This window comes from Onthophagus taurus, chromosome 7, assembly GCF_036711975.1.
Source record: "Onthophagus taurus isolate NC chromosome 7, IU_Otau_3.0, whole genome shotgun sequence".
NCBI classification, from domain to species: domain Eukaryota; kingdom Metazoa; phylum Arthropoda; class Insecta; order Coleoptera; family Scarabaeidae; genus Onthophagus; species Onthophagus taurus.
The window spans coordinates 34186960-34212295 of record NC_091972.1 but is presented as its reverse complement, the minus strand read 5'-3'; the positions used below and the strand labels follow the sequence as shown (position 1 = coordinate 34212295).

Below are 25336 nucleotides of genomic sequence, written 5' to 3'. Positions count from 1 at the left end.
TGTTTAAGAAATATTACGAAAATTTTAATATAAATAATTTAAATATTCAAACTGTACCTATCTTCACATTATTTTGGTACAACATGTGACATAACCTTTGAATCAGTCATGCATTTCCGATAATATACGAGAAAGGAATTAGCTAAATAATGATATTTGTTTGCCATATATTATTTCTAGTCAAATAGATTAAGTGCGGATGCATTATGATGAATTCTCATTTAATAAAGATTATACGAAGGTACAAACAGTGGACTCACAAATATTTTTATTCTACGCAAGTTTTGGGTAGCAACAATGTGGATAAAATTCGAAATATCGGTATTTTGGCCCATATCGATGCAGGTAATTCATTGTAAATCATTTACATATCCCTCACATTTTCATTTTAAAAGGTAAAACAACAACTACTGAACGAATGCTTTTCTTTGCTGGCTCAATTAAACAAATGGGAGAAGTCCATGATGGAAATACGGTGACGGATTTTATGTCCCAAGAAAGGGAAAGGGGGATTACCATTCGATCGGCTGCTGTTACTTTTTCTTGGCGAAAGCATCAAGTAAATTTGGTTGATACTCCAGGTCATATTGATTTTACAATGGAAGTAGAGCAGACTTTGAATGTTTTGGATGGTGCTGTTATTGTTCTTGATGGTTCAGCAGGTACAATAAGGTTATTTTTACGAGATAAACATGTAATCTTAAAATGCAGGTGTGGAAGCGCAAACTGTGACTGTTTGGCAACAATCCTTGAGGTATAAAATTCCAAAAATCGTTTTTGTCAATAAAATGGATAGAAAGGATGCTGATTTAATGATGTCGTGTAATTCTTTAGTAGAAAAAATGCGTGTTAAACCTGTTTGTTTGCAAATGCCATTAATACATGACAAAAAATTGATTGGTAACTTAATAAAAATGCAGTTCGCGAAAAAAGTAACCCCCTTCACTAATTTGAAAACTGTGCATTGACGTCTGATCACAGGCTTGTAGAGTTTGATCTTGCATACTTGGTTTTGTGGCGCCAGGGAATAACTGTTTTAGGCTTTTGGTAAACATATCAGCACCTCAGAGGTAAGGTGTGTTAAGTCACATTTTTTGCGAAATGAGTTATCTCCACCATGTGTATTTGTTTAATCATTAAGTCTACTTTCAAATCTCTCTCCTTAACAATCAGAGGTAAGGTGTGTTAAGTCACGTTTTTTGCGAAATAAGTTATCTCCACCATGTGTATTTGTTTAAACATTAAGTCCACTTTCAAATCTCTCTCCTGAACAATTTTGAGTTTGTGATTTAATAAACATTACCTCTAAGGAGCTGATATACAGGGTCATCCACGACCAAGGTTTATATATAAGAGGTTGTCTAGATTCGTACGTAATCATACTGCACATTACGTCACATGTGGAAAATAATACCGCCAAGCAATTCAAATTAAACAAATGCACGGAGCACCACATGGCCATGAGGTTACGTGCGCAATCCGTGATCGCTTACGTCACGAAACACTCCTGTTCTTGCCCCTCGCCCACAAACTAAATCAAAGTATTGCAGCATAGGTACAGTCATGTTCACGGAAAAGATCCGAGATCCGACATGCCGCTGGCTAAACGGGCTGAGCCGAGCGCACACGCAGCTCGTAGTTCGTGGGCGTTCGGCTCAGTCCGTTTAGCTAGCGGCATGTCGGATCTCACAACAGCGCTTGACCTTGAGTGTGCATTTCCCGTGAACATGACTGTACTTAGACAACCTTTAATATATAAACCTTGATCCACGACAACTGTCCATTAGAACTATGCAGGATGTCTCACGTAACTGGTTCGTTAGAACTTTTTCAGGTTCCACTATTCGTAGAGATTTGAAATATTGGTAACATGGGTTGTTCAGTCGGAACTTTCGATCTAAAATATTTTCAAGATGGCCACCACTTCTGGTCTACCGGAAGTAGACCATAACTTCGTTATTTTAAATGGAATGCTATAGTTTTTATTACACCGTTTAATGGTACGTAATAAAATAGGTTGACTTTGATACAAGTTATTGGTACCTAGCGTTTTTCGTTTTCGAGTTATTTTGGTTTTAAGCTTTTTTTGGTAAATTTCAGCATACTCTTTAAAACCCCATATCTCAGCCAACGTTCATTCAAAAAAGATCTACATTGGCACGATTACTCTTCAGATGCTGTCAAATAGATTGTCATTTGTTGTATCGGAGTATCTTATACAGTGTGGTCAAAAGTTGAATTACTGTTTCTCCATATTCAATGGCGACAAAATCGAAAATTTTCAATGGAACGCCCCATATTTTTTTAGCTTATCAGAAAGGGAATTTAATTCTCTTATTAGGTTATTAGCTTTTCTTATTAGAAAGCTATGGAATTTTGACAGTTTTTGGTCCATGTTTGTATTATTGTTGACATTAGTTACATTTCACGATGGGTGTAAGTCATTCATGGTGTGGGCACCAATATAGACAAAACAAAACCGTCGTATTTTTAAGGAGAACAATTTGCTAGATGTCGCTGAAGTCTTGAAAACACGCACATATACACGTATATGTATACAGGGTGTATTCACATAAGAACCGACACAGAACAGGGACATGTAGAGGACAATAAATTAAGACGATTTAACACAACTTATCTCTATACTAAGTTGTACTCCTGAGGAGTTATAGGCCTTCAAAGTTGGGTCTTAAATTTTTAAAACATTGAATATCTTCGTAATACATTAAGTTGGAAAAACCAAATTTGGTATACGTTATGAGTGTACCGAGGGTATTAATTGTAGTTGTATTAATTAAAGACACGAATTTGGTTAATGCTACTTAAAATCATCGAAAATTCAGTAGTCGGCTGTGAAATTGTACGTCAAACTTGACAAATAGGTTATAAAACCTTGTCGTCAAATAACTTTATAACCTATTTGTCAAGTTTGACGTACAATTTCATAGCCGATTACTGAATTTTCGCTTATTTTAAGCAACATTACGAAATACGTGGGTTTAGTTATTTAAGTTTTCTATGAAAACGACAAAGTTTTTTAAAAAATAATAAGAGTAAGAAAAGTTTTAGAATTAAATTCCACATGAAATGAAGTAGTAATGTATTAAATCCGCCAAAAGATTAAAAAAATCTGTCAATATTTAGGGTACCATCACCTTTAATCTACCCTTTGAAATGCTTCAATTGAGTTCAATTTGCTACCAATTAATACTCTTGGTACACTCATAACGTATACCAAATTTGGGTTTTCTAGCTTAATGTATTACGAAGATATTGAACTTTTTAAAAATTTAAGAGCCAACTTTGAAGGCCTATAACTCCTCAGGTGTACAACTTAGTATAGAGGTATAGTTTCCGATATTTCTGGTGGTTTTTATGACTTAATTGCAGTCATATAACGAACAAAGATGGGGTTGTATACAGGTAGTTTACGAACCCCAAACTCTGGCGTGAGTTGTTCAGGTCCACATTAACGACAATTTCAATAACAGAATATTTAAAAACTTAAATATCATTACTTTGTGTGAAAATACAACAATTTATTTAAATCTATCTAAAAAGTACATTTGCTTTAATAATTTATGATTATTGTTATAAAATTTATTATCTTTTCACACTAAGTAATTCTAAGATAATTATAAAAAATATGTTTTAATTTTTATATTATAAACTAATACTTGCTTTTTTTTGTAAAATCATTTAAGTATAAGTAAATTTATATTCTTTACTACATTTCTGTTTTATTTTGTTGAATTTAAAATAAAATAAAAAAGAAGTGCGTCCCTGGGCCTAGTTCCCTAGGAGGACCTATCATAAATCATGTCCAGGTACTTTTTCCGGGTGATAATTACTGCCACTACTGTTTCTGAGGGTCATAAAAACCACCAGAAATATCGGAGACTATAAGTTACGTTAAATCATCTTAATTTATTGTCCTCTACATGTCCCTGCTCTGTGTCGGTTCTTATGTGAATCACCCTGTATATTTGACTTTGCAAATAATAAGAAATAATAAACATAACTAATTTTCAAGATTAGCAATTAATTTAACATTTAGAATGAAGCGGTGTATTAACAGGTATCGCGCCTGTACTGTTTTTGGATGTACAGACACAACCTCCAGTCGTCACCGTTTTTTTCATCCACAAAAGAAAGAGAATCTGTGTAAGGAGTGGATTTTAAAATGTGGAAATTCAAAACTTACTGATCTTTCACAGGATATAATTTATAGATCGCACCGTGTTTGTCATAGACATTTCCAAAGCAGTGATAGAGCAACAAATGCATACTTAAAACCTGCCAGGGTACTCTACAATTGTATGTATTTTAGTCAGTGTTGTTAAATACCCGGGTATTTATTTTCAAGGGAAAATACTCTGGATATAGACCCGGGGGTATTTACCCAAGATGGGTATTTAGAAGTATTTATAAAATTTGATTTAAATTGAGTTGATGGCAGTTTTGCAAGTACTTCAAGAATGCAGAGTCGATTATCTATACACCAAACCTATTTATAACATTTACAAGATAAAGAAATAAGTATTATGTTCCTCGTCTTCAACGTCTATTTCATCACCTTCCTCTATATTTTTTTCGGAATCTGTAAAATTTTAGTTGTATCACTTTTATGTACATTTTGGGTATTTACCCTGGGCCGGGGTAAATCTCCTCTAAATACTATTTGCCTAGGAAAGTAGAATTTAGACTGAAATAAATGGAATAAAACTATTTACTAAGGCAGATAGTAGTATCTGATTAGGAAAAAGCTATTTACCTGAAACAACCATTTGCCTGCGACATATATTCAAACTCCGACGTTCGAGTTTTCGTGATGTTAATGCCCTCAGGGCGATGTCTTTGTTAATTTTTGTCCACACATTTTTGTCGCGAGTTGAGGTACGGGTTTTGGCGTAGTGTTTGCAGTGGGGCGTTTTTCATATTTCTTCCTTCTCTTGCGTCGGCTTTCGACTTTCTGGAACTCTCCGTCGTCAGCGCCGCTAGAATATAACATCACGGTTTCCATTAACTCCACGAGTGTACCATCCGTTCTTTCGGAGGTAACTGATTGTCGAGGGAAGGGATTGCATCAGGCTGTAAACAGTTTGGTTCAACGCCAAGTCGCCTGAATAAGTGGTCTTCTTTTGAATGTTTGACGCTATTAACGCAAAATAAACTCGGAGCGATAAAAATCGGTGTTATAACTATTCTGCGAGGTTGTTACTGTTGAAAAGTGGAGAATTTATAGAAAAACACAGCGCGAGCTACTTTTAAAGAACCCGGGCTACGGGACGATATTTGGAACCGTTTTCATATTATACAGCGGGGGTTATTTTTAGACGGACTGTAAATTAATTTTAAAAATATTATCCAAATTTTTTTAAGGTGTAATCGATGTATTAACAATGGAAAAATTAACGTGGGAACAAGGAAAAATGCGAAGAAGTGTGATTGGGAATGATTGCCCAAAAACGTTACAAAGTGTTAAAGAAGCTAGAGCTAAAGTTGTTGATACCGTTTCAGGGTGTGATGATGAATTAGCTTCAAAAATTATTGAAAGTGAAAGTTTGGACAATGCTCCTACACCACTGGTTGTTAATGCAATAAGAAGAGCTACAATTTCTGAGGTCCGAATTATTTAAAATCACTCAAAAAAAATTATTTAATACAAACATTTTTGTTATAGAAAATTATACCAGTTTTCTGTGGAAGTGCCTACAAAAACATCGGCATTGAACCACTTTTAGATGCGGTAATAATGTACCTTCCATCTCCAAAAGAAACCAAACAATACTTTCAACACTTTGGTGAAAATCTTTGCGCGAGAGCTTTTAAAATAGTTCACGATAAACAACGCGGACCGGTAACTTTTTTTAGGATTTATTCTGGTAATTTTAGTAAAGGTCAAAAAACATATAACATTCAAAAAAATCTCACGGAACAAACCGGTAAAGTTATGGTGACCTTTGCGGATGAATATAAAGAGGTGGAATCATTGGGTGTGGGAAATATCGCTGCTATAACCGGATTAAAACATTCAACAACTGGGGATATGATTACAAGTTCAGCGACAGCAGCACAAGCGGCGAAAAAATTAATGGGATCGAAAGATGGTTCGGTAGACATCAATGATATGTTTAGTAAAGGACCAAAAGTTCCTGAAGCTGTGTTTTTCTGTTCGGTTGAACCGCCCTCTTTATCGCAACAGGCGGCTTTAGAAACTGCTTTAACTCAATTACAACGTGAAGATCCTAGTTTAAGGGTTAACCATGATCCAGATACTAATCAAATTATTCTTGGAGGTAGTTTACTATTTTTTCATAATAAAATAACGTAATAGTATCAATTAATTTGAATAGATGGTTTTAAATAGGAATGGGAGAGTTGCATTTGGAAATAATCAAGGATAGGCTTTTAAAAGAGTATAAAGTTGAAGCGACATTAGGAAAGTTACAAATTTCTTATCGTGAAGCTCCGTTAGATAAAGCAACATGTGACATTACGACCGAAACGAAAATTGGAAATAATAAACATTTCGTTTCGATTTCTTTGTCTATTATTCCGAAACAAAACGAGGATGATGAAAAAGTTATTTTAATCCTGGATAGAACTTCAGAAGCTGCAAGTAACATTGCGTGTATTCTCCCGAAACATTTAGTTGCTGTTCGACATGGAATAATTGTTGGATTGATGCATGGACCCAAAATTGGATATCAGGTAATAAAATTGTTAATGTATTAATGAAATTAATTCTTAAAAAAATGAAATTTAACGTCTTTTTTAATCAAGGTTATGAATTGCCAAATAATGTTACATATGTTGAATGTTGTAAAAGGAACAACAGATTTTGCAATTGAAGCAACTGCCACCCAATGTGTTCAAAAGGTAAATATTTTTTAATTACTTTAAGATTTGAAGTTTAAGATATATATAGTGATAAAGTCTTAAAAGGCTTTATCACTTCGAACTTGTTTCTGAAGAAGGTTGCAAGAAAGAGGCACAGCTTAACCTGAAAGTTTCTATATGCCATCAGTTGTAAACATCAAGAACTTGCTATCGTCGCACCAGATGACCAGGTCCGACTGCTGTCGGGTGGAGTTGAGATTAATTTTCGCCCACTCTACCAGCAGCAGCATTTAGCCTTTTTTTGATCGTTGCCACAGATGGCTGGCGCTACCCCGCTTGCCACAATTCACGTCCAATGTCCACTGCGCTGAGCCTGGGATTGCTCCTGCTCAGCCGTACGGCATTGCTATCCTCGAGGCGAGTGGTAACTTTTTATTTTCCTGGACGTTTCTTCGTCACAAAGCCTCCCTGAATTTGCCAGTTTTTAAGAACTCTGGATACAGCAGACTGTATATTCAGCCAGCTGCGTCTGCGTGATCTTCTGACGATGGCCTTCCACAAGACCATACAAAGTTTTTATATAAAAACCTTGGTAATCATATACAGGGTGATTCACATAAGAACCGACACAGAACAGGGACATGTAGAGGACAATAAATTAAGACGATTTAACACAACTTATCTCTATACTAAGTTGTACTCCTGAGGAGTTATAGGCCTTCAAAGTTGGGTCTTAAATTTTTAAAACATTGAATATCTTCGTAATACATTAAGTTAGAAAAACCAAATTTGGTATACGTTATGAGTGTACCGAGGGTATTAATTGGTAGCAAGTTGAGACCAATTGAGGCATTTCAAAGGGTTGATTACGGATGATGGTCCCCTAAATTTTGACAGATTTTTTTAACCTTTTGGTGGATTTAACAGATTATTACCTGATTTCATGTGGAATTTAATTCTAAAACTTTTTCTACTCTTATTATTTTTTAAAAAACATTGTCGTTTTCATAAAAAACTCAAATAACTAAAGACACGAATTTCGTTAATGCTACTTAAAATCATCGAAAATTCAGTAGTCGGCTGTGAAATTGTACGTCAAACTTGACAAATAGGTTATAAAACCTTGTCGTCAAATAACTTTATAACCTATTTGTCAAGTTTGACGTACAATTTCATAGCCGACTACTGAATTTTCGCTTATTTTAAGCAACATTACGAAATACGTGGGTTTAATTATTTAAGTTTTCTATGAAAACGACAAAGTTTTTTAAAAAATAATAAGAGTAAGAAAAGTTTTAGAATTAAATTCCACATGAAATGAAGTAGTAACGTATTAAATCCGCCAAAAGATCAAAAAAATCTGTCAAAATTTAGGGTACCATCACCTTTAATCAACCCTTTGAAATGCTAATTATTACCAATTAATACCCTTGGTACACTCATAACGTATACCAAATTTGGTTTTTCTAGCTTAATGTATTACGAAGATATTGAACTTTTTAAAAATTTAAGAGCCAACTTTGAAGACCTATAACTCCTCAGGTGTACAACTTAGTATAGAGGTAAGTTACGTTAAATCATCTTAATTTATTGTCCTCTACATGTCCCTGCTCTGTGTCGGTTCTTATGTGAATCACCCTGTATATTTGGCGGATAACTATCTTATCGGCACCGCTGAGAACCCGATAAGTTATCCAGCCGATAATCACCGACAAAAATATACGTACAGGGTGGGCAAATTTGGGTGTTATTATAGGCTATCTCAGAAACTATAAGAGATACGAAACAAGTAGGTGCCATGTCCCGGTCTCTTTTTTCGAGACTAAGCCAATCCCGCAAACACCAAACCTCTATCTTCTTTTGTTCTTAAGTTATAGCCAAAAAGTCAAATTTTCGTGATTTTAAAAAATGCTCATATTTCGTTTATTTTTGAAATTAGAGAAATGGGGTTGATACGTTCTTAAGACACTTTTTGTAGAATATATTGCCGTTGAAAAGTTTTAAATATACTTGATGATTTTTGAGATATAACACAAAGTTTTTTTTTTTAAATACAAACTATACTTGATTATGATGTTAAAGAAAAGAGCATATTTTTAGCTTTCCAATGATGTATCGCACGCATGATGTTTCTGCGGAAAATAAGCGTTAATTTTCAATTCGAAAATAGTAAGCGCGAATGTTCAAAATTTTGATTATAGTAGACGTGTCCGGACAGTAAATACTACCTAGTGGCTATAATATATGGTTTTGCACGAATATGACAGAATAAAGTTGGTTTTGTACCATTATTCAGGATAAGTTGGTTTTGTACCAACGAATAAAAACTTTGAATAGTTAATTTAAATTTCTCAGCATCTTATCGCTGACTTTGTTCACCAATAAAAAATGATTAGCATTTAAAGTTTGTTTATTAAAAATACAAGAAATGTATTAATTAATGAATAATTAAATATGGACAACTTCAGAAACTAAACAGTCATAAACTGTCATCTTCTTCTACTCAACTTACTGGTTGTAAGATTAGAACAGTTCGGTATCAATGAATGAAATCTTCGGTAGTATTTTCCCAGTTTTCCCCAAACATAAGATGTAGAAGTTTTTTGCTATCAGCAATCTTTTCTTTTGAAATTGGGTGAGATAGAGGAAAATTAGGAATCATAAACTGGGAGCGGACTTTCCATTGAAACACCGTTTGAATGGGGATATGAAGACTTATGTATCATCTTCAAAGCGGACTCCAATATATTCTATATTTAATTTTATCGTTTTATTTAAAGATAATGCGGAACTTCTTAAACGGGAAACTCGTTTCGCAAAATTCATGAATGAAATGACAAGTAAACTCACGTTGCTATAGTAACTAAGTAGTATTTAGCGTTTTCCTCGCCTACTATAATTAAAAATTTGATTTTTAATCTTTAATATTTTAAAAATTGAAAAATAACGCTTATTTTCCTCAGAAACATCATGCGTGCGATACATCATTGGAAAGCTAAAAATATGCTCTTTTCAGTAATATCATAATAAAGTATAGTTTGTATTTAAAAAAATACAACTTTATGTTATATCTCAAAAATTATCAGCTATGTTAAAAAATTTTCAACGACAGTATATTCTATTCATAAAAGTGTCTTAAGAATGCATTAACCCCATTTCTCTAATTTCAAAAATAAACGAAATATGAGCATTTTTTGAAATCACTAAAATTTGACTTTTTGGCTATAACTTAAAAACAAAAGAAGATAGAGATTTGGTCTTTACGGGATTGGATTAGTCTCAGAAAAAGAGACCGGGACATGGCACCTACTTTTTTTGTATCTCTTATAGTTTCTGAGATAGCCTATAATAACACCCAAATTTGCCCACCCTGTACATTGTAATACAGTACAAATTAACTTATAAGCCAGAAAACGCTGTTGGGAAGTTTATCGGTATATTCTATAATATCTAAATCTAAAACATGGTTAATATTTACATTACCTTTCAAAACCAGTTTAATATACATACATTTTTACGTTATAACGCAAAATTTAAGTGAACTGAATAAACCTCGGTTATAGTAACAGTGAAGAAGTTGATAATAAAAACGATACCTTATTCATATTTGAAATCAATCCTGATACTAATTGGTAGCCTACAAAACGGAACATTATAACACCTTGTTATCATATTTGAATGTTGCAATCATGTTGTTTTGGGAGATTTTTTGTCTTCCACTTATAATTATGTTATGTTGATGTAATAAATCCAGTTTTTATTAATTACTAGCAGCAATTACTAATAATATCTGCATCTTTTGGTAAATTTGAATAATAATAAGTTATAATAATTATTTATTTATTTATTTTATTTATTTATTAATAATTACTTGTATAGCTTGATACATATGATAAAACTATATTATAAAAAATAACTTTTTGTTATATCATATCACTACAATTTATTTATTTTTACAAGAAGAACTGCTATGGAATTTGGAATCACAAATGATTTGTGGCTTTTTACGTTTGCAGCGATTTGAATTACATCCTCCTATAACATTGCAATATTAATTCCTTGCAAATATTACATTAATTTCTTGTATAGAGCTGGTTTAAATTCCATATTTTGTACCTAGTTTGTAAAGTTTTTCATTTTTAATGGACATTATAATTGCTATAACATTCCGACTGTCAGCTTTACCTCTACAACCAGAATTCTTATAAGTACGTTTTCTTCTACAGTGGCTATTGGATACTTTGCTTTTGAAAAGCATTTGAAAAACATTTTGTCAGCTTGCTTAAAAAAGCTTAAAGCACTTAAAGCACGTACTAGGTACGTGCTTTGCAGAGTTTCGAGCTTCTTGAATGCTTGTACATCTTTTATTGACTAAGGAGGGGGAATCACCTTTTTCTTCTGAACTATTTTGAACTTGGTCGTCACCACCGATTTTTCCTGTTATGATTAAATTCTTCTTCTCCTGATCGTTATGCCTGATGACGTCGGATAAATCTTTTTCCTATTCCTCCATCCACTTCTTCCACTCCCTCCGGTTCCTGGATAATTTCTTTATATCTGCTAGAGTCTTCCCCTTCTTCTTCCCAACTTCTGCTATTCTTTCCTCCCACTTCTTCCTAGGTCTTCCCCAATTTTTCTTATCCTTATTCTTTGATTCAAATACCTTTTTTACTTTTGTGTTATGTTCCATTCTAATTATGTGGGCGTACCAGTTTAGTTGCTTTCTCTCTATTTTGCTGATTATCTCCTCTTGATCTACTCCCAGTCTTATTTCCTCATTCCTTATCCTATCCCACTTCGTCTTCCCCCACTATTTTCCATAAAAATTTCATTTCATACTTGCCTATGTTAATATTGGAACTGCCACCGCGTTGTACACTTTCAATTTTATCTTTTTATCTATCACCTTCTTCTCAAAAAATGTTCTGTTTAGAGTATGATATACGTTATTTGTTTTCCTTATTCTTGCATTTATGTCTAAATCTATCCTTCCATCTTGTGATATTATACTGCCCAAGTACTCATACACTTCTTCTATCTTTTGTTCCTTAATAAATATTTCTCTTGGGTTATCTCTTACATTTATTTACGTTCAATTCTAGCCCCATCTTTTCAGTTTCTTCTGTCCATATTTCCACTAACTTTCTTGCCTTTTTATGGTTCTCTGGTATCAGCATTATATCGTCAGCATTACTATATGCTGACGATTAACTGTTTTTACTGGTTCCACACTTTTATAACCTATTACTACTACTTGATATTTATTTGTTCTAGTTCTTGTATTTTTTATCACTCTGTTGTTATGATTAAATTAATAGCCGAAATTCCAATGGTTGTTAATTGCATACTTTCAGTAGGATTATGTATTTCCATTTCCACATTGGTTTCATTCTCCGCTTCACTATCTTTGTCTTCTTTTGGAGTTGCTCTCTCAAGTTCGATATCTCTATTACAGTGCTCTTTTAACACTTCTTCAAGTTCCTCCTCTGTAGTGATTTCTGAAATAGCATCTGTTAGCAAATGTGTTTTCAAGCCAACTTTGGCTTTACAGCCAAACAGCTTCATAAGGACTGCGATCTAATCCAGAATGATGAGCTCTATTTTTCATGAATTGGATAAATTTAATTCCTTCTGAGCATTTAGTGGTATTATTTGTTTCAAGCCATGTCACAAGATATTTTCTATGATTTGGTTGGTTCTCTCAACCGAACCTTGTGATTTTAACGATTTTAAGTTTATCCCACATTTCTTCAATAACTTTGCAAATTCCGTACCATTGTCGTAAACCATTATAAACTTGTAGTCGCTACCTGCTTGTGACTGCATATCAATTAGATCTACTCTAGGTAGCATCTTGAAGTAAAATTACTGCTTTTATTTGGCTTAACAAGTCCCTTTTTCGGGATGCTCAACTTTTTTTGACAGTGTTCATATCTTCTTATACTTATGTTCTTATATTTTGGCTTCACTTCTTTCATCAATTTCAATATGGATTTCGTGAACAATTTGAAAATTTTCTTTTCCAAAAATGTGTAATATATAATCGGTTGATTTTCTTTTTTAACAGGCATTATCCTTATTTTCTTTAAGATTTGATAAAAAGGAATAATATTCTTCTCTTGTAAATAACTGATGATTTTTCCCTTTTTTAGAATTCAAGTTACTAATCTGGTCATCAAATCGTCCCTTCTACGTTAGTTAAACTTCGACAAGTTTTTGTTCTTATTTTCTCTCACTCTCGCCTTAATTTCATTCTCTCTGTATATTTTAAAGCACCTTCCTTTCCTCCATAACAATGAATTGTTGTGAGAATCTCACTTGTGTATTTGCCATGATTTTTCATGTTTCCTAAACGGTGTTCTCAATCTTCGCATATATCCAAACCTCTCGTTCAACCTTCCTAGCTTCTCAAATTGTTTTTTCGACTTTTAAATAAAGCTGAATTATTTTTGTTTGTCTTAACTTTTAGTAGACTTATTCTTAAAAAAAACCTGGATTAATCTTTTGAAAATTAGTATGATTGGTTATTTTACAATTGTTTCATCTATAAATTATTATTTTTTAATAGCTTTTAAAACAAGCAAAAACATCGATTCTGGAACCAATAATGTTGCTTGAAATAATTTGTCAAGAAGCTCACGTTCCTAGTATAATGGGAGATTTATCAAAGAAACGCGCCGCCATTCGCAACGTTTCTATAAGATCGTGTGGAAGCAAAGTAAGTTTTTGTCCATGTTACATGGTTTAATCCATTAAATTATTATTTTTGATTTTATTTAGGTTATTACAAGTGAAGTACCCCTTTCGGAATTATTTGGGTATTCAACATCTTTAAGAATAATAACTTCAGGTACTGCAACATTTACCATGGAATTTTTGGAGTATAGAGCGTTATCGCTCATAGAAGAAAATAAAGTTATAGAAAAAATAAGAGGGTTTTAATAAAAAACTTTAAATATTTAGGTAAAGATTTTATAATTCTTTTTTAACATAAGCGTTAGCTAGAAGTAGAAACAACTTTTTAGTAATATTAAATGCAACAATAAATTAATTTTTATCACAATTTTTAAAGCAATTATTATTACTTCTTTATAAATAAATTGTATCTATTTCTAACAAACTGATTTTTTTTGGTAATTTACAATTTTTGCTAACAAAAAAAATGTGCGTGTAAAAATATATAAAAATAATAATTAAACTTATTGTTAAAGTGAGGTTAGTAGACATTCAAAGCGCATTTTTTAAAACTTTCGAAGCTCAAACCTGCAATTATTTTCTTTTTTAACAAACGTTAATTTCAACCTTAAAAACTACCTCGAGAGATGTTGTAAGTTAATAGATTCCTCTGAGGGGGAGTCTTTAAAAAGATTCGATGACAGATCGATCGCTACATACAAACCGCACAATATTAAAGGCCCTATTATTGCTCCTTCTAAACCTAGACAAAATATTCCACCCGCTATCGCCAATCCTGTTAAATAAGGATGTCCACCTCTGTACAAAACAAAGTATTAAATATACAAATTAAATCTTAACTTATATTTTTACCCCTTTATTTCTCCATAAATAGTTGTATCAACTATTGATGTCGGTAAAAATTGAAAAATTGCTATTAAAATAGCACATATTGGTGATCCTTGCGCAAGCCATAAATCGAGAACAGCAGGAATACAAGCCCAATACGTTCCTAAGAATGGAGCAGCAGCTAAAACGGCTGCTAAAACTTTAAATAAAGAATAAATTAATACTTTTTAATAAAAAAAGAGTTTGCAAATCAACCTGTTGGAACATATACGATTTTTACCCCAAACAAACTGTGAATAAACCAGGTCCACATTCCATAAAACGCTACCATTTTAAAAGAAGCTGTAAAAACACCGTTTATGGCAACTCCAAAGGCTAATCCAAACCGACTGCTGCTTGATGAAAAATTCGACATTAACTCAACCGGTTTATAAAGGTAACCAGATGAACTTAATAAATAAAACAATGTGGTTAAGAAAATCACCTAACAAAAAAAAAATTATTAAAATTATCAATAATTTGAAGACGAATCTTTTCTTACAGTATTTAAACCAAAATTTAAAACCGCCGTACTTCCACCTAATAAAATGGACATTAAAGCGCTAAAGGATCCAATTAACAACCCCATATTTCCTTTTACGATTCCCCAAACCGATTCCAACAACGATAACAATGTTCCAATGTTTTGTTTTAAAAATGCCATTATTCCATTGACATTAAATAATTCTGTTTACAATAGTAAATATGAGAAAGTATGCGAAAATATAATTATTTTTTTACCTGGAGATTTTTTGATATCTTTAACAAAGTTATCCCAACTATGTTGAACTGCTTCTGAAGACACTTTAGGACCATGGGCATCATCGCTAGTCATCCATGACTGATACACTCTATCCCATAATTCCAAGACTTGCTTTTCGAATTTTTCTGATTTGTGTGGATCTACATCACTCATCATACTTTTTACCTAAATCACACAAACGATTACTTTCATGGTTAAATTATTCATCAAAAAAATTTCAAAATAAAAATTAAATTAAATACTTACCAATTTTGATATTCCTTCTCGTCCATATTGATAAGCATTATCCAAAAGAGAATCAACCGTATCATCAAAAGTGGGAGGTAGCAGCTGTCTTAATTCTGGATTATGGACAACAGTTTGATTTATCACATTACTGGTCATCTGAACCAGCATAATACCTTCAGCATAAATCTATAAAAATGTATAAACAACATAATACAATGTTATATACTACATCTATGACAATAACTTTATTATTATACAAGGTGGTTACTATGTACTCTAAAATTTGAAAAGGTGATTCGTACGTAATTTTAGGAATAAACTAAAATATGTGATGAATATGTTTTGCATCTGGCATGGTAACAATATTAAGTTTAATCATTTGTAAACGTGAGCATTGCTTTAGTTTTGCTGCATGTCTTTGCTTGATTGTTCAGGATTGGCATTATTTAGAACTAACGGACCAGTTTCAATTAAACATTACTTGGTCTACAAATGTATATCCATTAAAGACCTTTTCAGCTTGGTAAACGTAATATAGTTTTGTGTGCTGGCTTGTTAGCATTTCCATTATAAAAACCCTACATATCATATTATACATTAAATATGAAATTGATTATAATTGAATGTAATGAAAAGGATACAATAAGGCTATGAAGTTTTATTTTAAATGATAGAGGAATGTAGAAATTACAGAACAAGCTCTACAACGTTGTGTAATTCGTGTAAGTATGTTAATGTATGTCAAATTTCGCACTGTGAACTTTATAGATTAAAGTCTTTATTTCATAGCCTTTCTTGTAGAATTACTAAATTTGTTAGATACCCAAGCAGATATGCGATAGGGAATGGCTATGGAGGAGAAAAGTGATGAGTAGTACTGTCCATTCCACAAACGCAGTCGAACCCAAGAAAATTATAGAAATCCAAGATTCAATTTTGGATAACAAGAAGACGAAAAGTAGACGTAAAAGTGCCAAGAGAATAATTAATTGTTCCTCTATCTAAATTTCATACTTAATTAATTGCATCAGACATAAAATAAATTATTTACTGAAGATGATTCAAGATTGTCTACTTAAACTATTAAAAGATAGCTTGTTGAAACAAACTTGCATACACGAATTAGGTGCAAAGATTACTCTTGTTTTCAGGTGAACAAAAAAGTAATTACTAATTTGATTCTGGTTGAAAAACATTTATGCAACATCCTCCTCGCCAAGAATTGAAAGCTATAAGTTGCTTTTTATGGATATAACTCAACTAAAACACACTGAGAGTATTAAGTCAACATTAATACAAAGATATTTTACAAGAAAGCATGTTTTGTTATGAAAAAAAATTCATGCCTATCACACAGCAATACCAATAGGACAACAATTCAAAAGATGATCCGTGAAAAATATTGTAATTGATAATACTAATTTTGGATTAACCTTCTAATAGTCTAAATTTAAATTCAATAGAAAATGTGTGACAAGAACTAGAACTGCGAGATTCCTGAGAATAATTCAGATTACTCATAGAAATAATTTTTAAAGGTAATGTTTAATATCTTAACATTTAAAGGGAAATTAATTGATTTGTTTGCAGCAACAGACCAGCCTTGAATCAATTCTTATTTCTCTTATAATAGGTATCAGCTCTGTCTTTCTATAACAATTCAGAGTCTAGACTGGGATACTGAACTCCATCTTTGGTACCGCTTCTCCGGAAAGTCTAGTCCCATCTGATTTTCCGTCAGGCGTACCAGGGAATCTGGGTTCTGACATTCTCCCGATATAGTTTCTCTATTCATTCCGTCTGCCACGTCTATGTTCTGCACTCCATATTTTTCGCGGATGTCTTCGCTTCTTATGCGGTCTAGCAAAGATTAGCCAGCAATTGCTCGTAAGGTTGCAATCTCTGGCTTCTGAGGAGCTTTTTGGTTGTAGTGCTTGTATTATCCCTGATCTTACAATTGTTCCTTATTTTTGGTTTGGACGTACCTATTTCCTCCTCCATATCACATCTCGATGGGATCCCAATACAACTGCTGCTCTTGTGGTGTGTGTTCTGGCTTATTATTTCAGGTCTTTATCGAAAGTATTTCTGCCATTTCTTTATTGCTGGTGATATTTACTCCGAGATATTTCAAACGTGTGCTGATCTATGGCAAATTTGTAAACCTTCTTGGTTCTCAGGCTATTGATAGGAACTGCGTTTTCTGTATGGAAATTTCCATATTATGCTTCCCTGAAAAAATTCGATCGTTGGCGATGTAGTCTAAATCTGCAAGAGGCTGTCATCTTGCGGACATCGGTCAGTTTCTAAAAAGGTAAACCCATTATCAGGGTACATACTCCAGGGACCAAGAAAACAAAGGAAGGTAATTTAAGATTCTTGAATTTAAATAGCTTTCTTTAGAGGTTATTTTCATCTTCAGAGATTAAGACTGCATCGTCTACGTAGCAACTGGTTCTTATATCTTTCTCGTCCAACATGTACTCCCTTCCACCACGAATTCTTTCTTCAATTATTTTGTCCGTTATTAAATTGAATAGCCGGGCTGAGGCTGTCTCGCTGCCTCACTCCAGTTGCAATTGGTAAACCGTTCGTGAATCCCTCCTGTGTTCTTACAAAAGCTTGATTCCCAGTATTCATCTCGTTTAGAAGTGCCACGTCACTTAGTCTTACTCTATCAAATGTCTGTTTAATATCAACGAAATATAAAAATTGTCTCGTCGAACTCTAGGGTCTTCTCTCTTATTTGGTCGATAATGAAGATTGCATCTACACTTAACCTGTATTCTCTAAATCCCTGTTGTTATTTGGAAATACCAGTTGCTGTTTGTTATCTCATAGCATTCTGGTCATCAATTTTTTGATAGAACACAACAGGCTAATTCACCTATAACTGCTGAAAAGATAAACCCACCCTTTCACCTTTTTTAAGGATTTGTATCAGTATGCTATACTCTTCCGTTGACATTCTATTCTTTTACTTTTGATATTTATGTTAAAGCCATATTTAATGACTTTGTTTGTTATTTCATTGATACCTGGTGATTTTGTTTTTCAACTTCTGGATTGTTTTTCTAACTTTCAGTTTTCTACTTCTCAACAGCTTTTCTTGATTAATTGGATGTTTGTGTTTATTCTGTTTCTCACTACTTTGTATTCTCTGTATGTTATTGCGACTGACATATTCTGTAAATAGGATCTTTGTTTTTTCGCAGCTAGATCTTTCATTGCTTGGGCAAACTAAGGCTTAGTGTTGGATCTTCTATTTCTTAATGTGACTCTTCTCTCTAATGATTCCTCTGCTGATTTAATTATACTTGAGCGAAGTTTTTCATATGCTGTTTCAGTGTCGTCGTGGTCCTGAATTCTGTGTTTAATATTTTTTCCACGTCTTCGTTGGTATAGGTACTTAGTCATCCTCCATCCTTTGTGGTTGTTCCTCTTGTAGGCTAGATTCGAAGATTTTAATAAAAGATTGGGATCAGTTCCCGCTTTTGTGAGTGATAAAGTTCTCAGGTTAGGTATTTTACTGGGAGGAATGTTTCTATTTTTGTGGGAGTAGTATGAATGATTGATTTTAATTCATTATGAGTTGTATTACATTAGGTACAAAGTGGTATAGCATTTCATTTAAAGTAACGAAGTTATGGTCTACTTCCGGTAGACCGAAATTGGTAGCCATTTTGAAAATATTTTAGATCTGAAGTTCCGAATGAACAAAAAAGTTCATGCTACCAAAATTTCAAAACTGTACGAAAGTGGAACCTAAAACAGTTCTAACGAACCAGTTATGTTAGACAGCCTGTATAATGGGGCTACAAACCTTCATAAATTAGTCATCCTGTATATGCACATAAAAGTAATAAGTGCTTGATGGCATTGAATCTTTAAAAATAGGCTTAAAATAGTGCTATATTAAATCTTATATCCTAGAAATAATAAATTAATCAATTTTCTGAAAAAACATTAAATCTTAAAAGATTCCTAAAATACGCTTAATTTTTTGCTGTAAACACCTTGTACATAATAATAAACATTTTAATTTAAATGATAAAGCATATTATATTTCTTCAATACCTGCACTGCTATAAAAATTGAAGCGCATGTGACGAACACAATAAGCCCAATTATAACAACACAACTGGATACAGTGTCGATGCTCTCCTTGATACCTTGCTTCAAACTTTGATTAATGCTATAAGTGCATTTCCACAATCCCCGTAAGTGAAACGGTACCAATGCGTCATATCTCTCTTTAAACCACCAACAAAAAACGTCCGCAAATATCAACCAATAATTATAAATCCATTTCCATACTCCCAAGTAATTCCCAACGTGTTTCACCGTATAAATTAATATAGGAATTGGAAGTATTGGTAACAACATCAAGTTCCTCCAAAAGAAAATTGAGGCACAAGCCCACATTACAGAGTACAAATAAAAATCGCTGTTGGATTCCTCAAGATTATCGATTTGTAACAAACTGTTGGTGCGTTTCCAGTTTAAAACATTGTAACGTGGACTTGGCCTTTGAGCTGTTGTTGAAACGGACGGCTGTGATAAGGACCGTTTAACTTTTGGAGCTAAAAGTGTGGTTGTACTGAAGGTATTTTCCGGTTGTTTGATGACGTGAATATTTCCTTTGTCGGTTATTAAAATACCGGTTCGTTTTTCTTTGGAATCGTTGGACGATTGAAACAGTTCTAACGTCCAAGGATCCGTTGTTGATTTTGATGATTGCTCATCATCACTTTTGGCATTTTTTTTATCACTTATTTGTTCATTATCGCCCGAATCAAGATGAGTCTAATAATAAAACAATAATAATATTTATGATTAACACAAAAATCAATAATAACTCACATTTTCACTAATATCTCTTTCAATTTCAATTTCTGGTGTCCTTCCATAAATCTCAAACTTTTTATTTTCAAAATAAAGCCGCAAATATTCCCCCAATGTTAATCCACTTTCTACAAAAATTAATTTTAAAAAATGCTTTAAATAAATACAGGGTGTCTCACGTAACTGGTTCGTTAGAACTTTTTTAGGTTCCACTATTCGTACAGTTTTGAAATTTTGGTAGCACTTCTGACCACCACTTCTGGCCTACCGGAAGTAGATCACAACTTCGTTATTTTAAGTGGAATGTTATAGTTTTTATTACACCGTTTAATTGTACGTTAAAGAATAGGTTGAGTTTGATAAAAGTTATTGGTACCTAGCGTTTTTCGTTTTCGAATTATTTTGGGTTTAAGCTTTTTTTGGTAAATTTCAACATGCTCTTTAAAACCCCATATCTTAGCCAACGTTCATTTAAAAAAGATCATCATTGGCACGATTACTCTTCAGATCCTGTCAAATAGATTGTCATTTGTTGTATCGGAGTATCTTATACAGGTCAAAAATTGAATTACTGTTTCTCCATATTCAATGGCGAGAAAGTCGGAAATTAATAATAAATATTTTTTTAGCTTATCAGAAAGGGAATTTAATTCTCTACAAATTATCTATAAACATTCCTATACTTATTTATTGTAGTTTGCCTTATATTGGGAAATTTATTAAAACATGCACGAAATTCAGGGTTCTTTTTATTAGAAAGCTATGGAATTTTGACAGTTTTTGGTCCATGTTTGTATTATTGTTGTCATTAGTTACATTTGACAACAGGTCACAACAGGTTAAGTCATTGAACATCATGGCAGATTATTCCAACGCCGATATTCGAAATTTATTTTGTATTGATGGCTAATGTAATAAACTTTTGGACAGGACGTGTGGAACACTTGATGAGAGATGCCTAACAAACCTAACGCCCATCACAAGGAAAAATTTCAAAAAATTGATAAAGAATTTCTTAGTTCTGGACATATTGAGACCAAAAGAAAGCGCCTATTACAACGAAATAAAAATTTTATCGTATTTTATTGCATTTCCAAATTCAATTTCATAACAAATTTATATTTTTATCCAATTCTATTTTTTATTATTAATTTTTGTTTTAATTGTTGCATTTATTTCATCTTCTGTTTCTTATTTTTGGTAAGTAAAAGCTGGAGTAAACTGAAAGATTATCATTCGTAATTACAAGTACAATAATAGAAATAAATTAAACGAAAAACTGTCAAAATGTGCCTTCTAATAAAGATACACAGTTTCCTGTATGTTTTGATAAATTTCCCAATATGAGAGAAACTACAAGAAATAGGTATAGGAATGTTTATAGATAAATTGTAGAGAATTAAATTCCCTTTCGGGTAGGCTAATAAAATATGGGGTGTTCCATTTAAAATTTTCGACTTTCTTGCGGTTGAACATGGAGAAATGGTAATTCAATTTTTGACCACCTGTATAAGATACTCTAATACAATAAAAAATGACAATCTATTTGACAGCATCTGTAGAGCAATCGTGCTAATTTAGAGCTTTTTTGAATGAACGTTGGCTAGGATATATGGTTTTAAAGAGCATGGTGAAATTTGCTAAAAAAAACTTTAAATCAAACCTCTGTCAAGTTGGCACCACATCTTGCGATTTGAATAAAAAAAATTATTGCATTAATTGTCGCTTAATTTGTTGTAATTTGTCGTAAAGTTTACAAATTTGTCGCGTCCTTTTTTTATAAACAATATTTGAAATATTGCATTTTTGAGGTAGTGCTAACTTGACAGTGAATTTATGGTAAAGAGTGGAGATAACAAAAAACTAATGACGTCATAAATTGTCGCTTAATTTGTTGTAATTTGTCGTAAAGTTTACAAATTTGTCGCGTCAATTGCGTGATGCAGTAAGTAGATCTAAGGGTGTGCAGCATGGTAAAATAAATGAAAAACTTGCTATACACCAGTTAGAAGAACAGGATAATATAAAGATAGTAACGTGCGAATTGTTCATAGACGCTGAGTACAGCTTCCTAGGGGCAAGTCCAGACGATTTAGTGGGACAAGGAGTTGTTGTGGAAATAAAGTGCCCTTTCTTCGCATACCATATGCATCCCAAGGATGCCATGAAACCAAAAAAAAAGTACTTTCTGGAAATGGAATCAAGAAAGAGACTGTTCCAAAATAAATAACAAAGATAAATGGTACTATCAAGTACAAGGACAGTTGAAAATTACCAACAGAAAAGGATGCTCATTTCATGTGGAATTTAATTCTAAAACATTTTTTACCCTTATTATTTTCTGTGTTTTTTAAAATAAACAATGTTTATACTCTCTTTATATATTTTATAAATTTATTAACTCTACCGGTTTCGGCCTAGACCATCGTCAGGAGTCTCGTTGTATAAGGTTGCGGTTAGGAAACACATTCAAATTTTGATATATCATTAATGGACTAAACTCAGAAAACAAGAAGAGGGATGTAGCAGATGTGTCAAGTGGTAGAGTTAATAAATTTATAAAATATATTGGAGTATAAACATTGTCTTTTTTGTTTATTTTAAAAAACACCTATAATATACCAATATGGATAAAAATCCATTTACCTATTACTTATTATTTTCCTTTTTATTATAGATTCCCACCGTCAAGTTAGCACTACCTCAAAAATTATTCATAAAAAAGCACGCGACAAATTTGTAAACTTTACGACAAATTAAGCGACAATTAATGACATCCTTAGTTTTTTGTTATCTAGGTTCTATACCATAGATTCCCACTGTCAAGTTAGCACTACCTTAAGAATGCATTATTTCAAATATTGTTTATAAAAAAGGATGCGAAAAATTTGTAAACTTTACGACAAATTACAACAAATTAAGCGACAATTAATGCAATAGTTTTTTTTATTCAAATCGCAAGATGTAGTGCCAACTTGACAGACGTTAAAATCAAAATAACTCGAAAACGAAAGACGCCAGGTACCAATAACTTTTATGAAAGTCAACATATTTTTTAACATACAATTAAAAAGTGTAATAAAAACTATAGCATTCCATTCAAAATAACAAAGTTATGATCTACTTCCGGTAGACCGGAAGTGCAAGCTATCTTGAAAATATTTTAGATGGAAAGTTACGAATGAACAACCCATGCTACCAAAATTTCAAAACTGTACGAATAGTGGAACCTAAAAAAATTCTAACGAACCAGTTACATGAAACACCTGTATGTGATGTAAAGTAAGTAAAAGTACCACTCATCATCAGTTCATATTGGATGTTTTGTAATTCCATTATTAATCCACCAAACGAAATGACTTGAAGGACAACAAAAACAGGTACTTTGAATGAACCACATAAATTAGCCAAATAACAAGACACAATTAACCAAAAAATAACAGACGCCATATGGAATTTAAAATTGTTTTCTGGTTTCCATAATACAATTACTGCCGATGCATAACATATTACCAATAAAAGAACCTACAAAAATAATTAAAACATTTTAAAGTTAATTATAAAAAAAAATTTAAACCCATACCAAAGTTGTATTAGAATTATCAATCAAAAACGAGATAAACCAACTTCCATTATAAATAACACTGCATATAAAATTGACTAGAATCAAAGGTGTGTAATAATAAATTATATGCACTGTTGGTACACTGATCACAATCGTAAGAATAAACTTTAGATGCTTTAACAATTTATTCCCCAATACTTCTGATAACTTATCCGTAACCTTAACTGGTACCAGTAATATTCCAAAAATTACAGGGGTATTTGACTCTTCCAAAGCCGCAAACCAAGCTCGACATCTTTGTGCAAGTTTGTATTTTAATGGATGTAGAACTGATCCGACCAGTAAAGCCCACATCAGAGGTTTTATAAAAGGTTCTAAGATTAAATAGAGAGCCCATCCTGCCGCACATCCGAGTACTAATAAAAATATCGCCAATGCATTGTATACAGCATGTTTTACTGGTTTATCATGTCCTTGGGGTAACGTTCCAAATATGCTTATTATATTTTCTAAGGGAGAACGATAATCCATTTCTTTATTTTAATACGGGCGTGGATCACTTCACTGAGTCGAAGGTATTTTATCTATTGCAATTTTTCTATTTCATAATATCGATAGTTTTTGAATGACACATGCTGTTGACGTTTAAAGGGTACGTTCAGAAATCAATAACAATCTTTTTTTGAGTTGTTGTAGAGTAATTGTAGTATATATTTTAAAGTAATTTTTATTATTATTATATTAATTAGATTGTGGGAGTTACTTACATTTTTTTTACGTAAATTTATTTCTATTAATGTGATGATTGTATTTTTGAACGTATCCAAAATATAAGGCACAAATTATACAAAAATACCATTTGTATATACAGAAAAATTAATTTTTGATACACAAATAGATGAAAATATTAAACTGTAACTTAAATAGGTGGAAGTACATATAATTTTGTAACGTTCTGTTTTAACTATAATCCTGGATGTAATTAATCTAATCAAGCTCAACTTTTAACATTATGAGATGTAAACTTTGTGGTTTATTATTCTCTGTAAATCATTTAAATACATTTTGTACATATTGCAGATGTTCCGTAGATTAATAAACCCAAAATTGGTTAGATATTCTTCTTAATTGATACCATATTTTGTAGTTCTTCTATCAACTTGGTTGATAGTAAGTATAGAGTAAGTTTTCTGCACTGAGCTATTCAGGTTCTCTCATGTGCACATGATTACACAAACGAAGGCATCTAAGTACAGCAATTTCAGCAATTTCATTTTAATCAATCTTTTTCAGGCATTCTTCTTTGTAAGGTACCGCTCTTACATTGACGTGTGGGTATGCAATGCGTATTCAACAAATTGAAATTTGTCGCGCAGTTGTTAAATATGGCGAAAGAGATGGAAAATAACAAAAAAATATTAATTATTAATCATCAATTTAATTATCAATAATATCACTGTAACAATTCGTGATCTTATGATTTTCTATGTTGTATTGAAAAGACTTTAATTAATTTTAAACCATTTTAT

General features: G+C 32.4%; 2 protein-coding genes across 2 annotated transcripts; one reads left to right on the top strand and one right to left on the bottom strand.

Annotated features, from left to right (window-relative positions):
* Positions 1-75: 75 nt before the first annotated feature.
* LOC111418727 (mitochondrial ribosome recycling factor 2) lies at positions 76-13805 on the top strand. Its single transcript, XM_023051394.2, has 9 exons — positions 76-345; positions 396-662; positions 712-900; positions 5383-5624; positions 5684-6299; positions 6371-6714; positions 6787-6882; positions 13412-13561; positions 13624-13805. The coding sequence occupies exons 1-9, from the start codon at positions 207-209 to the stop codon at positions 13783-13785; spliced, it is 2205 nt and encodes a 734-aa protein (XP_022907162.2). The 5' UTR covers positions 76-206; the 3' UTR covers positions 13786-13805.
* LOC111418719 (transmembrane protein 245) lies at positions 13800-24452 on the bottom strand. The gene is made up of 11 exons (XM_023051373.2): positions 23826-24452; positions 23539-23767; positions 20261-20370; positions 19475-20203; positions 15416-15583; positions 15148-15334; positions 14909-15093; positions 14623-14851; positions 14392-14566; positions 14158-14337; positions 13800-14106 (listed from the first exon to the last, which is right to left on the bottom strand). The coding sequence occupies exons 1-11, from the start codon at positions 24336-24338 to the stop codon at positions 14085-14087; spliced, it is 2727 nt and encodes a 908-aa protein (XP_022907141.2). The 5' UTR covers positions 24339-24452; the 3' UTR covers positions 13800-14084.
* Between the last annotated feature and the right edge of the window lie 884 nt (positions 24453-25336).

Bases quoted from the DNA above. Each gene is read 5' to 3' on its own strand.
- LOC111418719 (XM_023051373.2), bottom strand. From the start codon at position 24,338: ATGGATTATCGTTCTCCCTTAGAAAATATAATAAGCATATTTGGAACG. The intron at 20,371-23,538 runs GTACTTTTACTT...TAATTTTTGTAG, and splicing joins ATATGAACTGATGATGAGTG to AAAGTGGATTAACATTGGGG. The intron at 14,852-14,908 runs GTAAGAAAAGAT...TTTTTTTGTTAG, and splicing joins TAAATTTTGGTTTAAATACT to GTGATTTTCTTAACCACATT.
- LOC111418727 (XM_023051394.2), top strand. From the start codon at position 207: ATGATGAATTCTCATTTAATAAAGATTATACGAAGGTACAAACAGTGG. The intron at 663-711 runs GTACAATAAGGT...CTTAAAATGCAG, and splicing joins TGTTCTTGATGGTTCAGCAG to GTGTGGAAGCGCAAACTGTG. The intron at 6,715-6,786 runs GTAATAAAATTG...TTTTTAATCAAG, and splicing joins GACCCAAAATTGGATATCAG to GTTATGAATTGCCAAATAAT.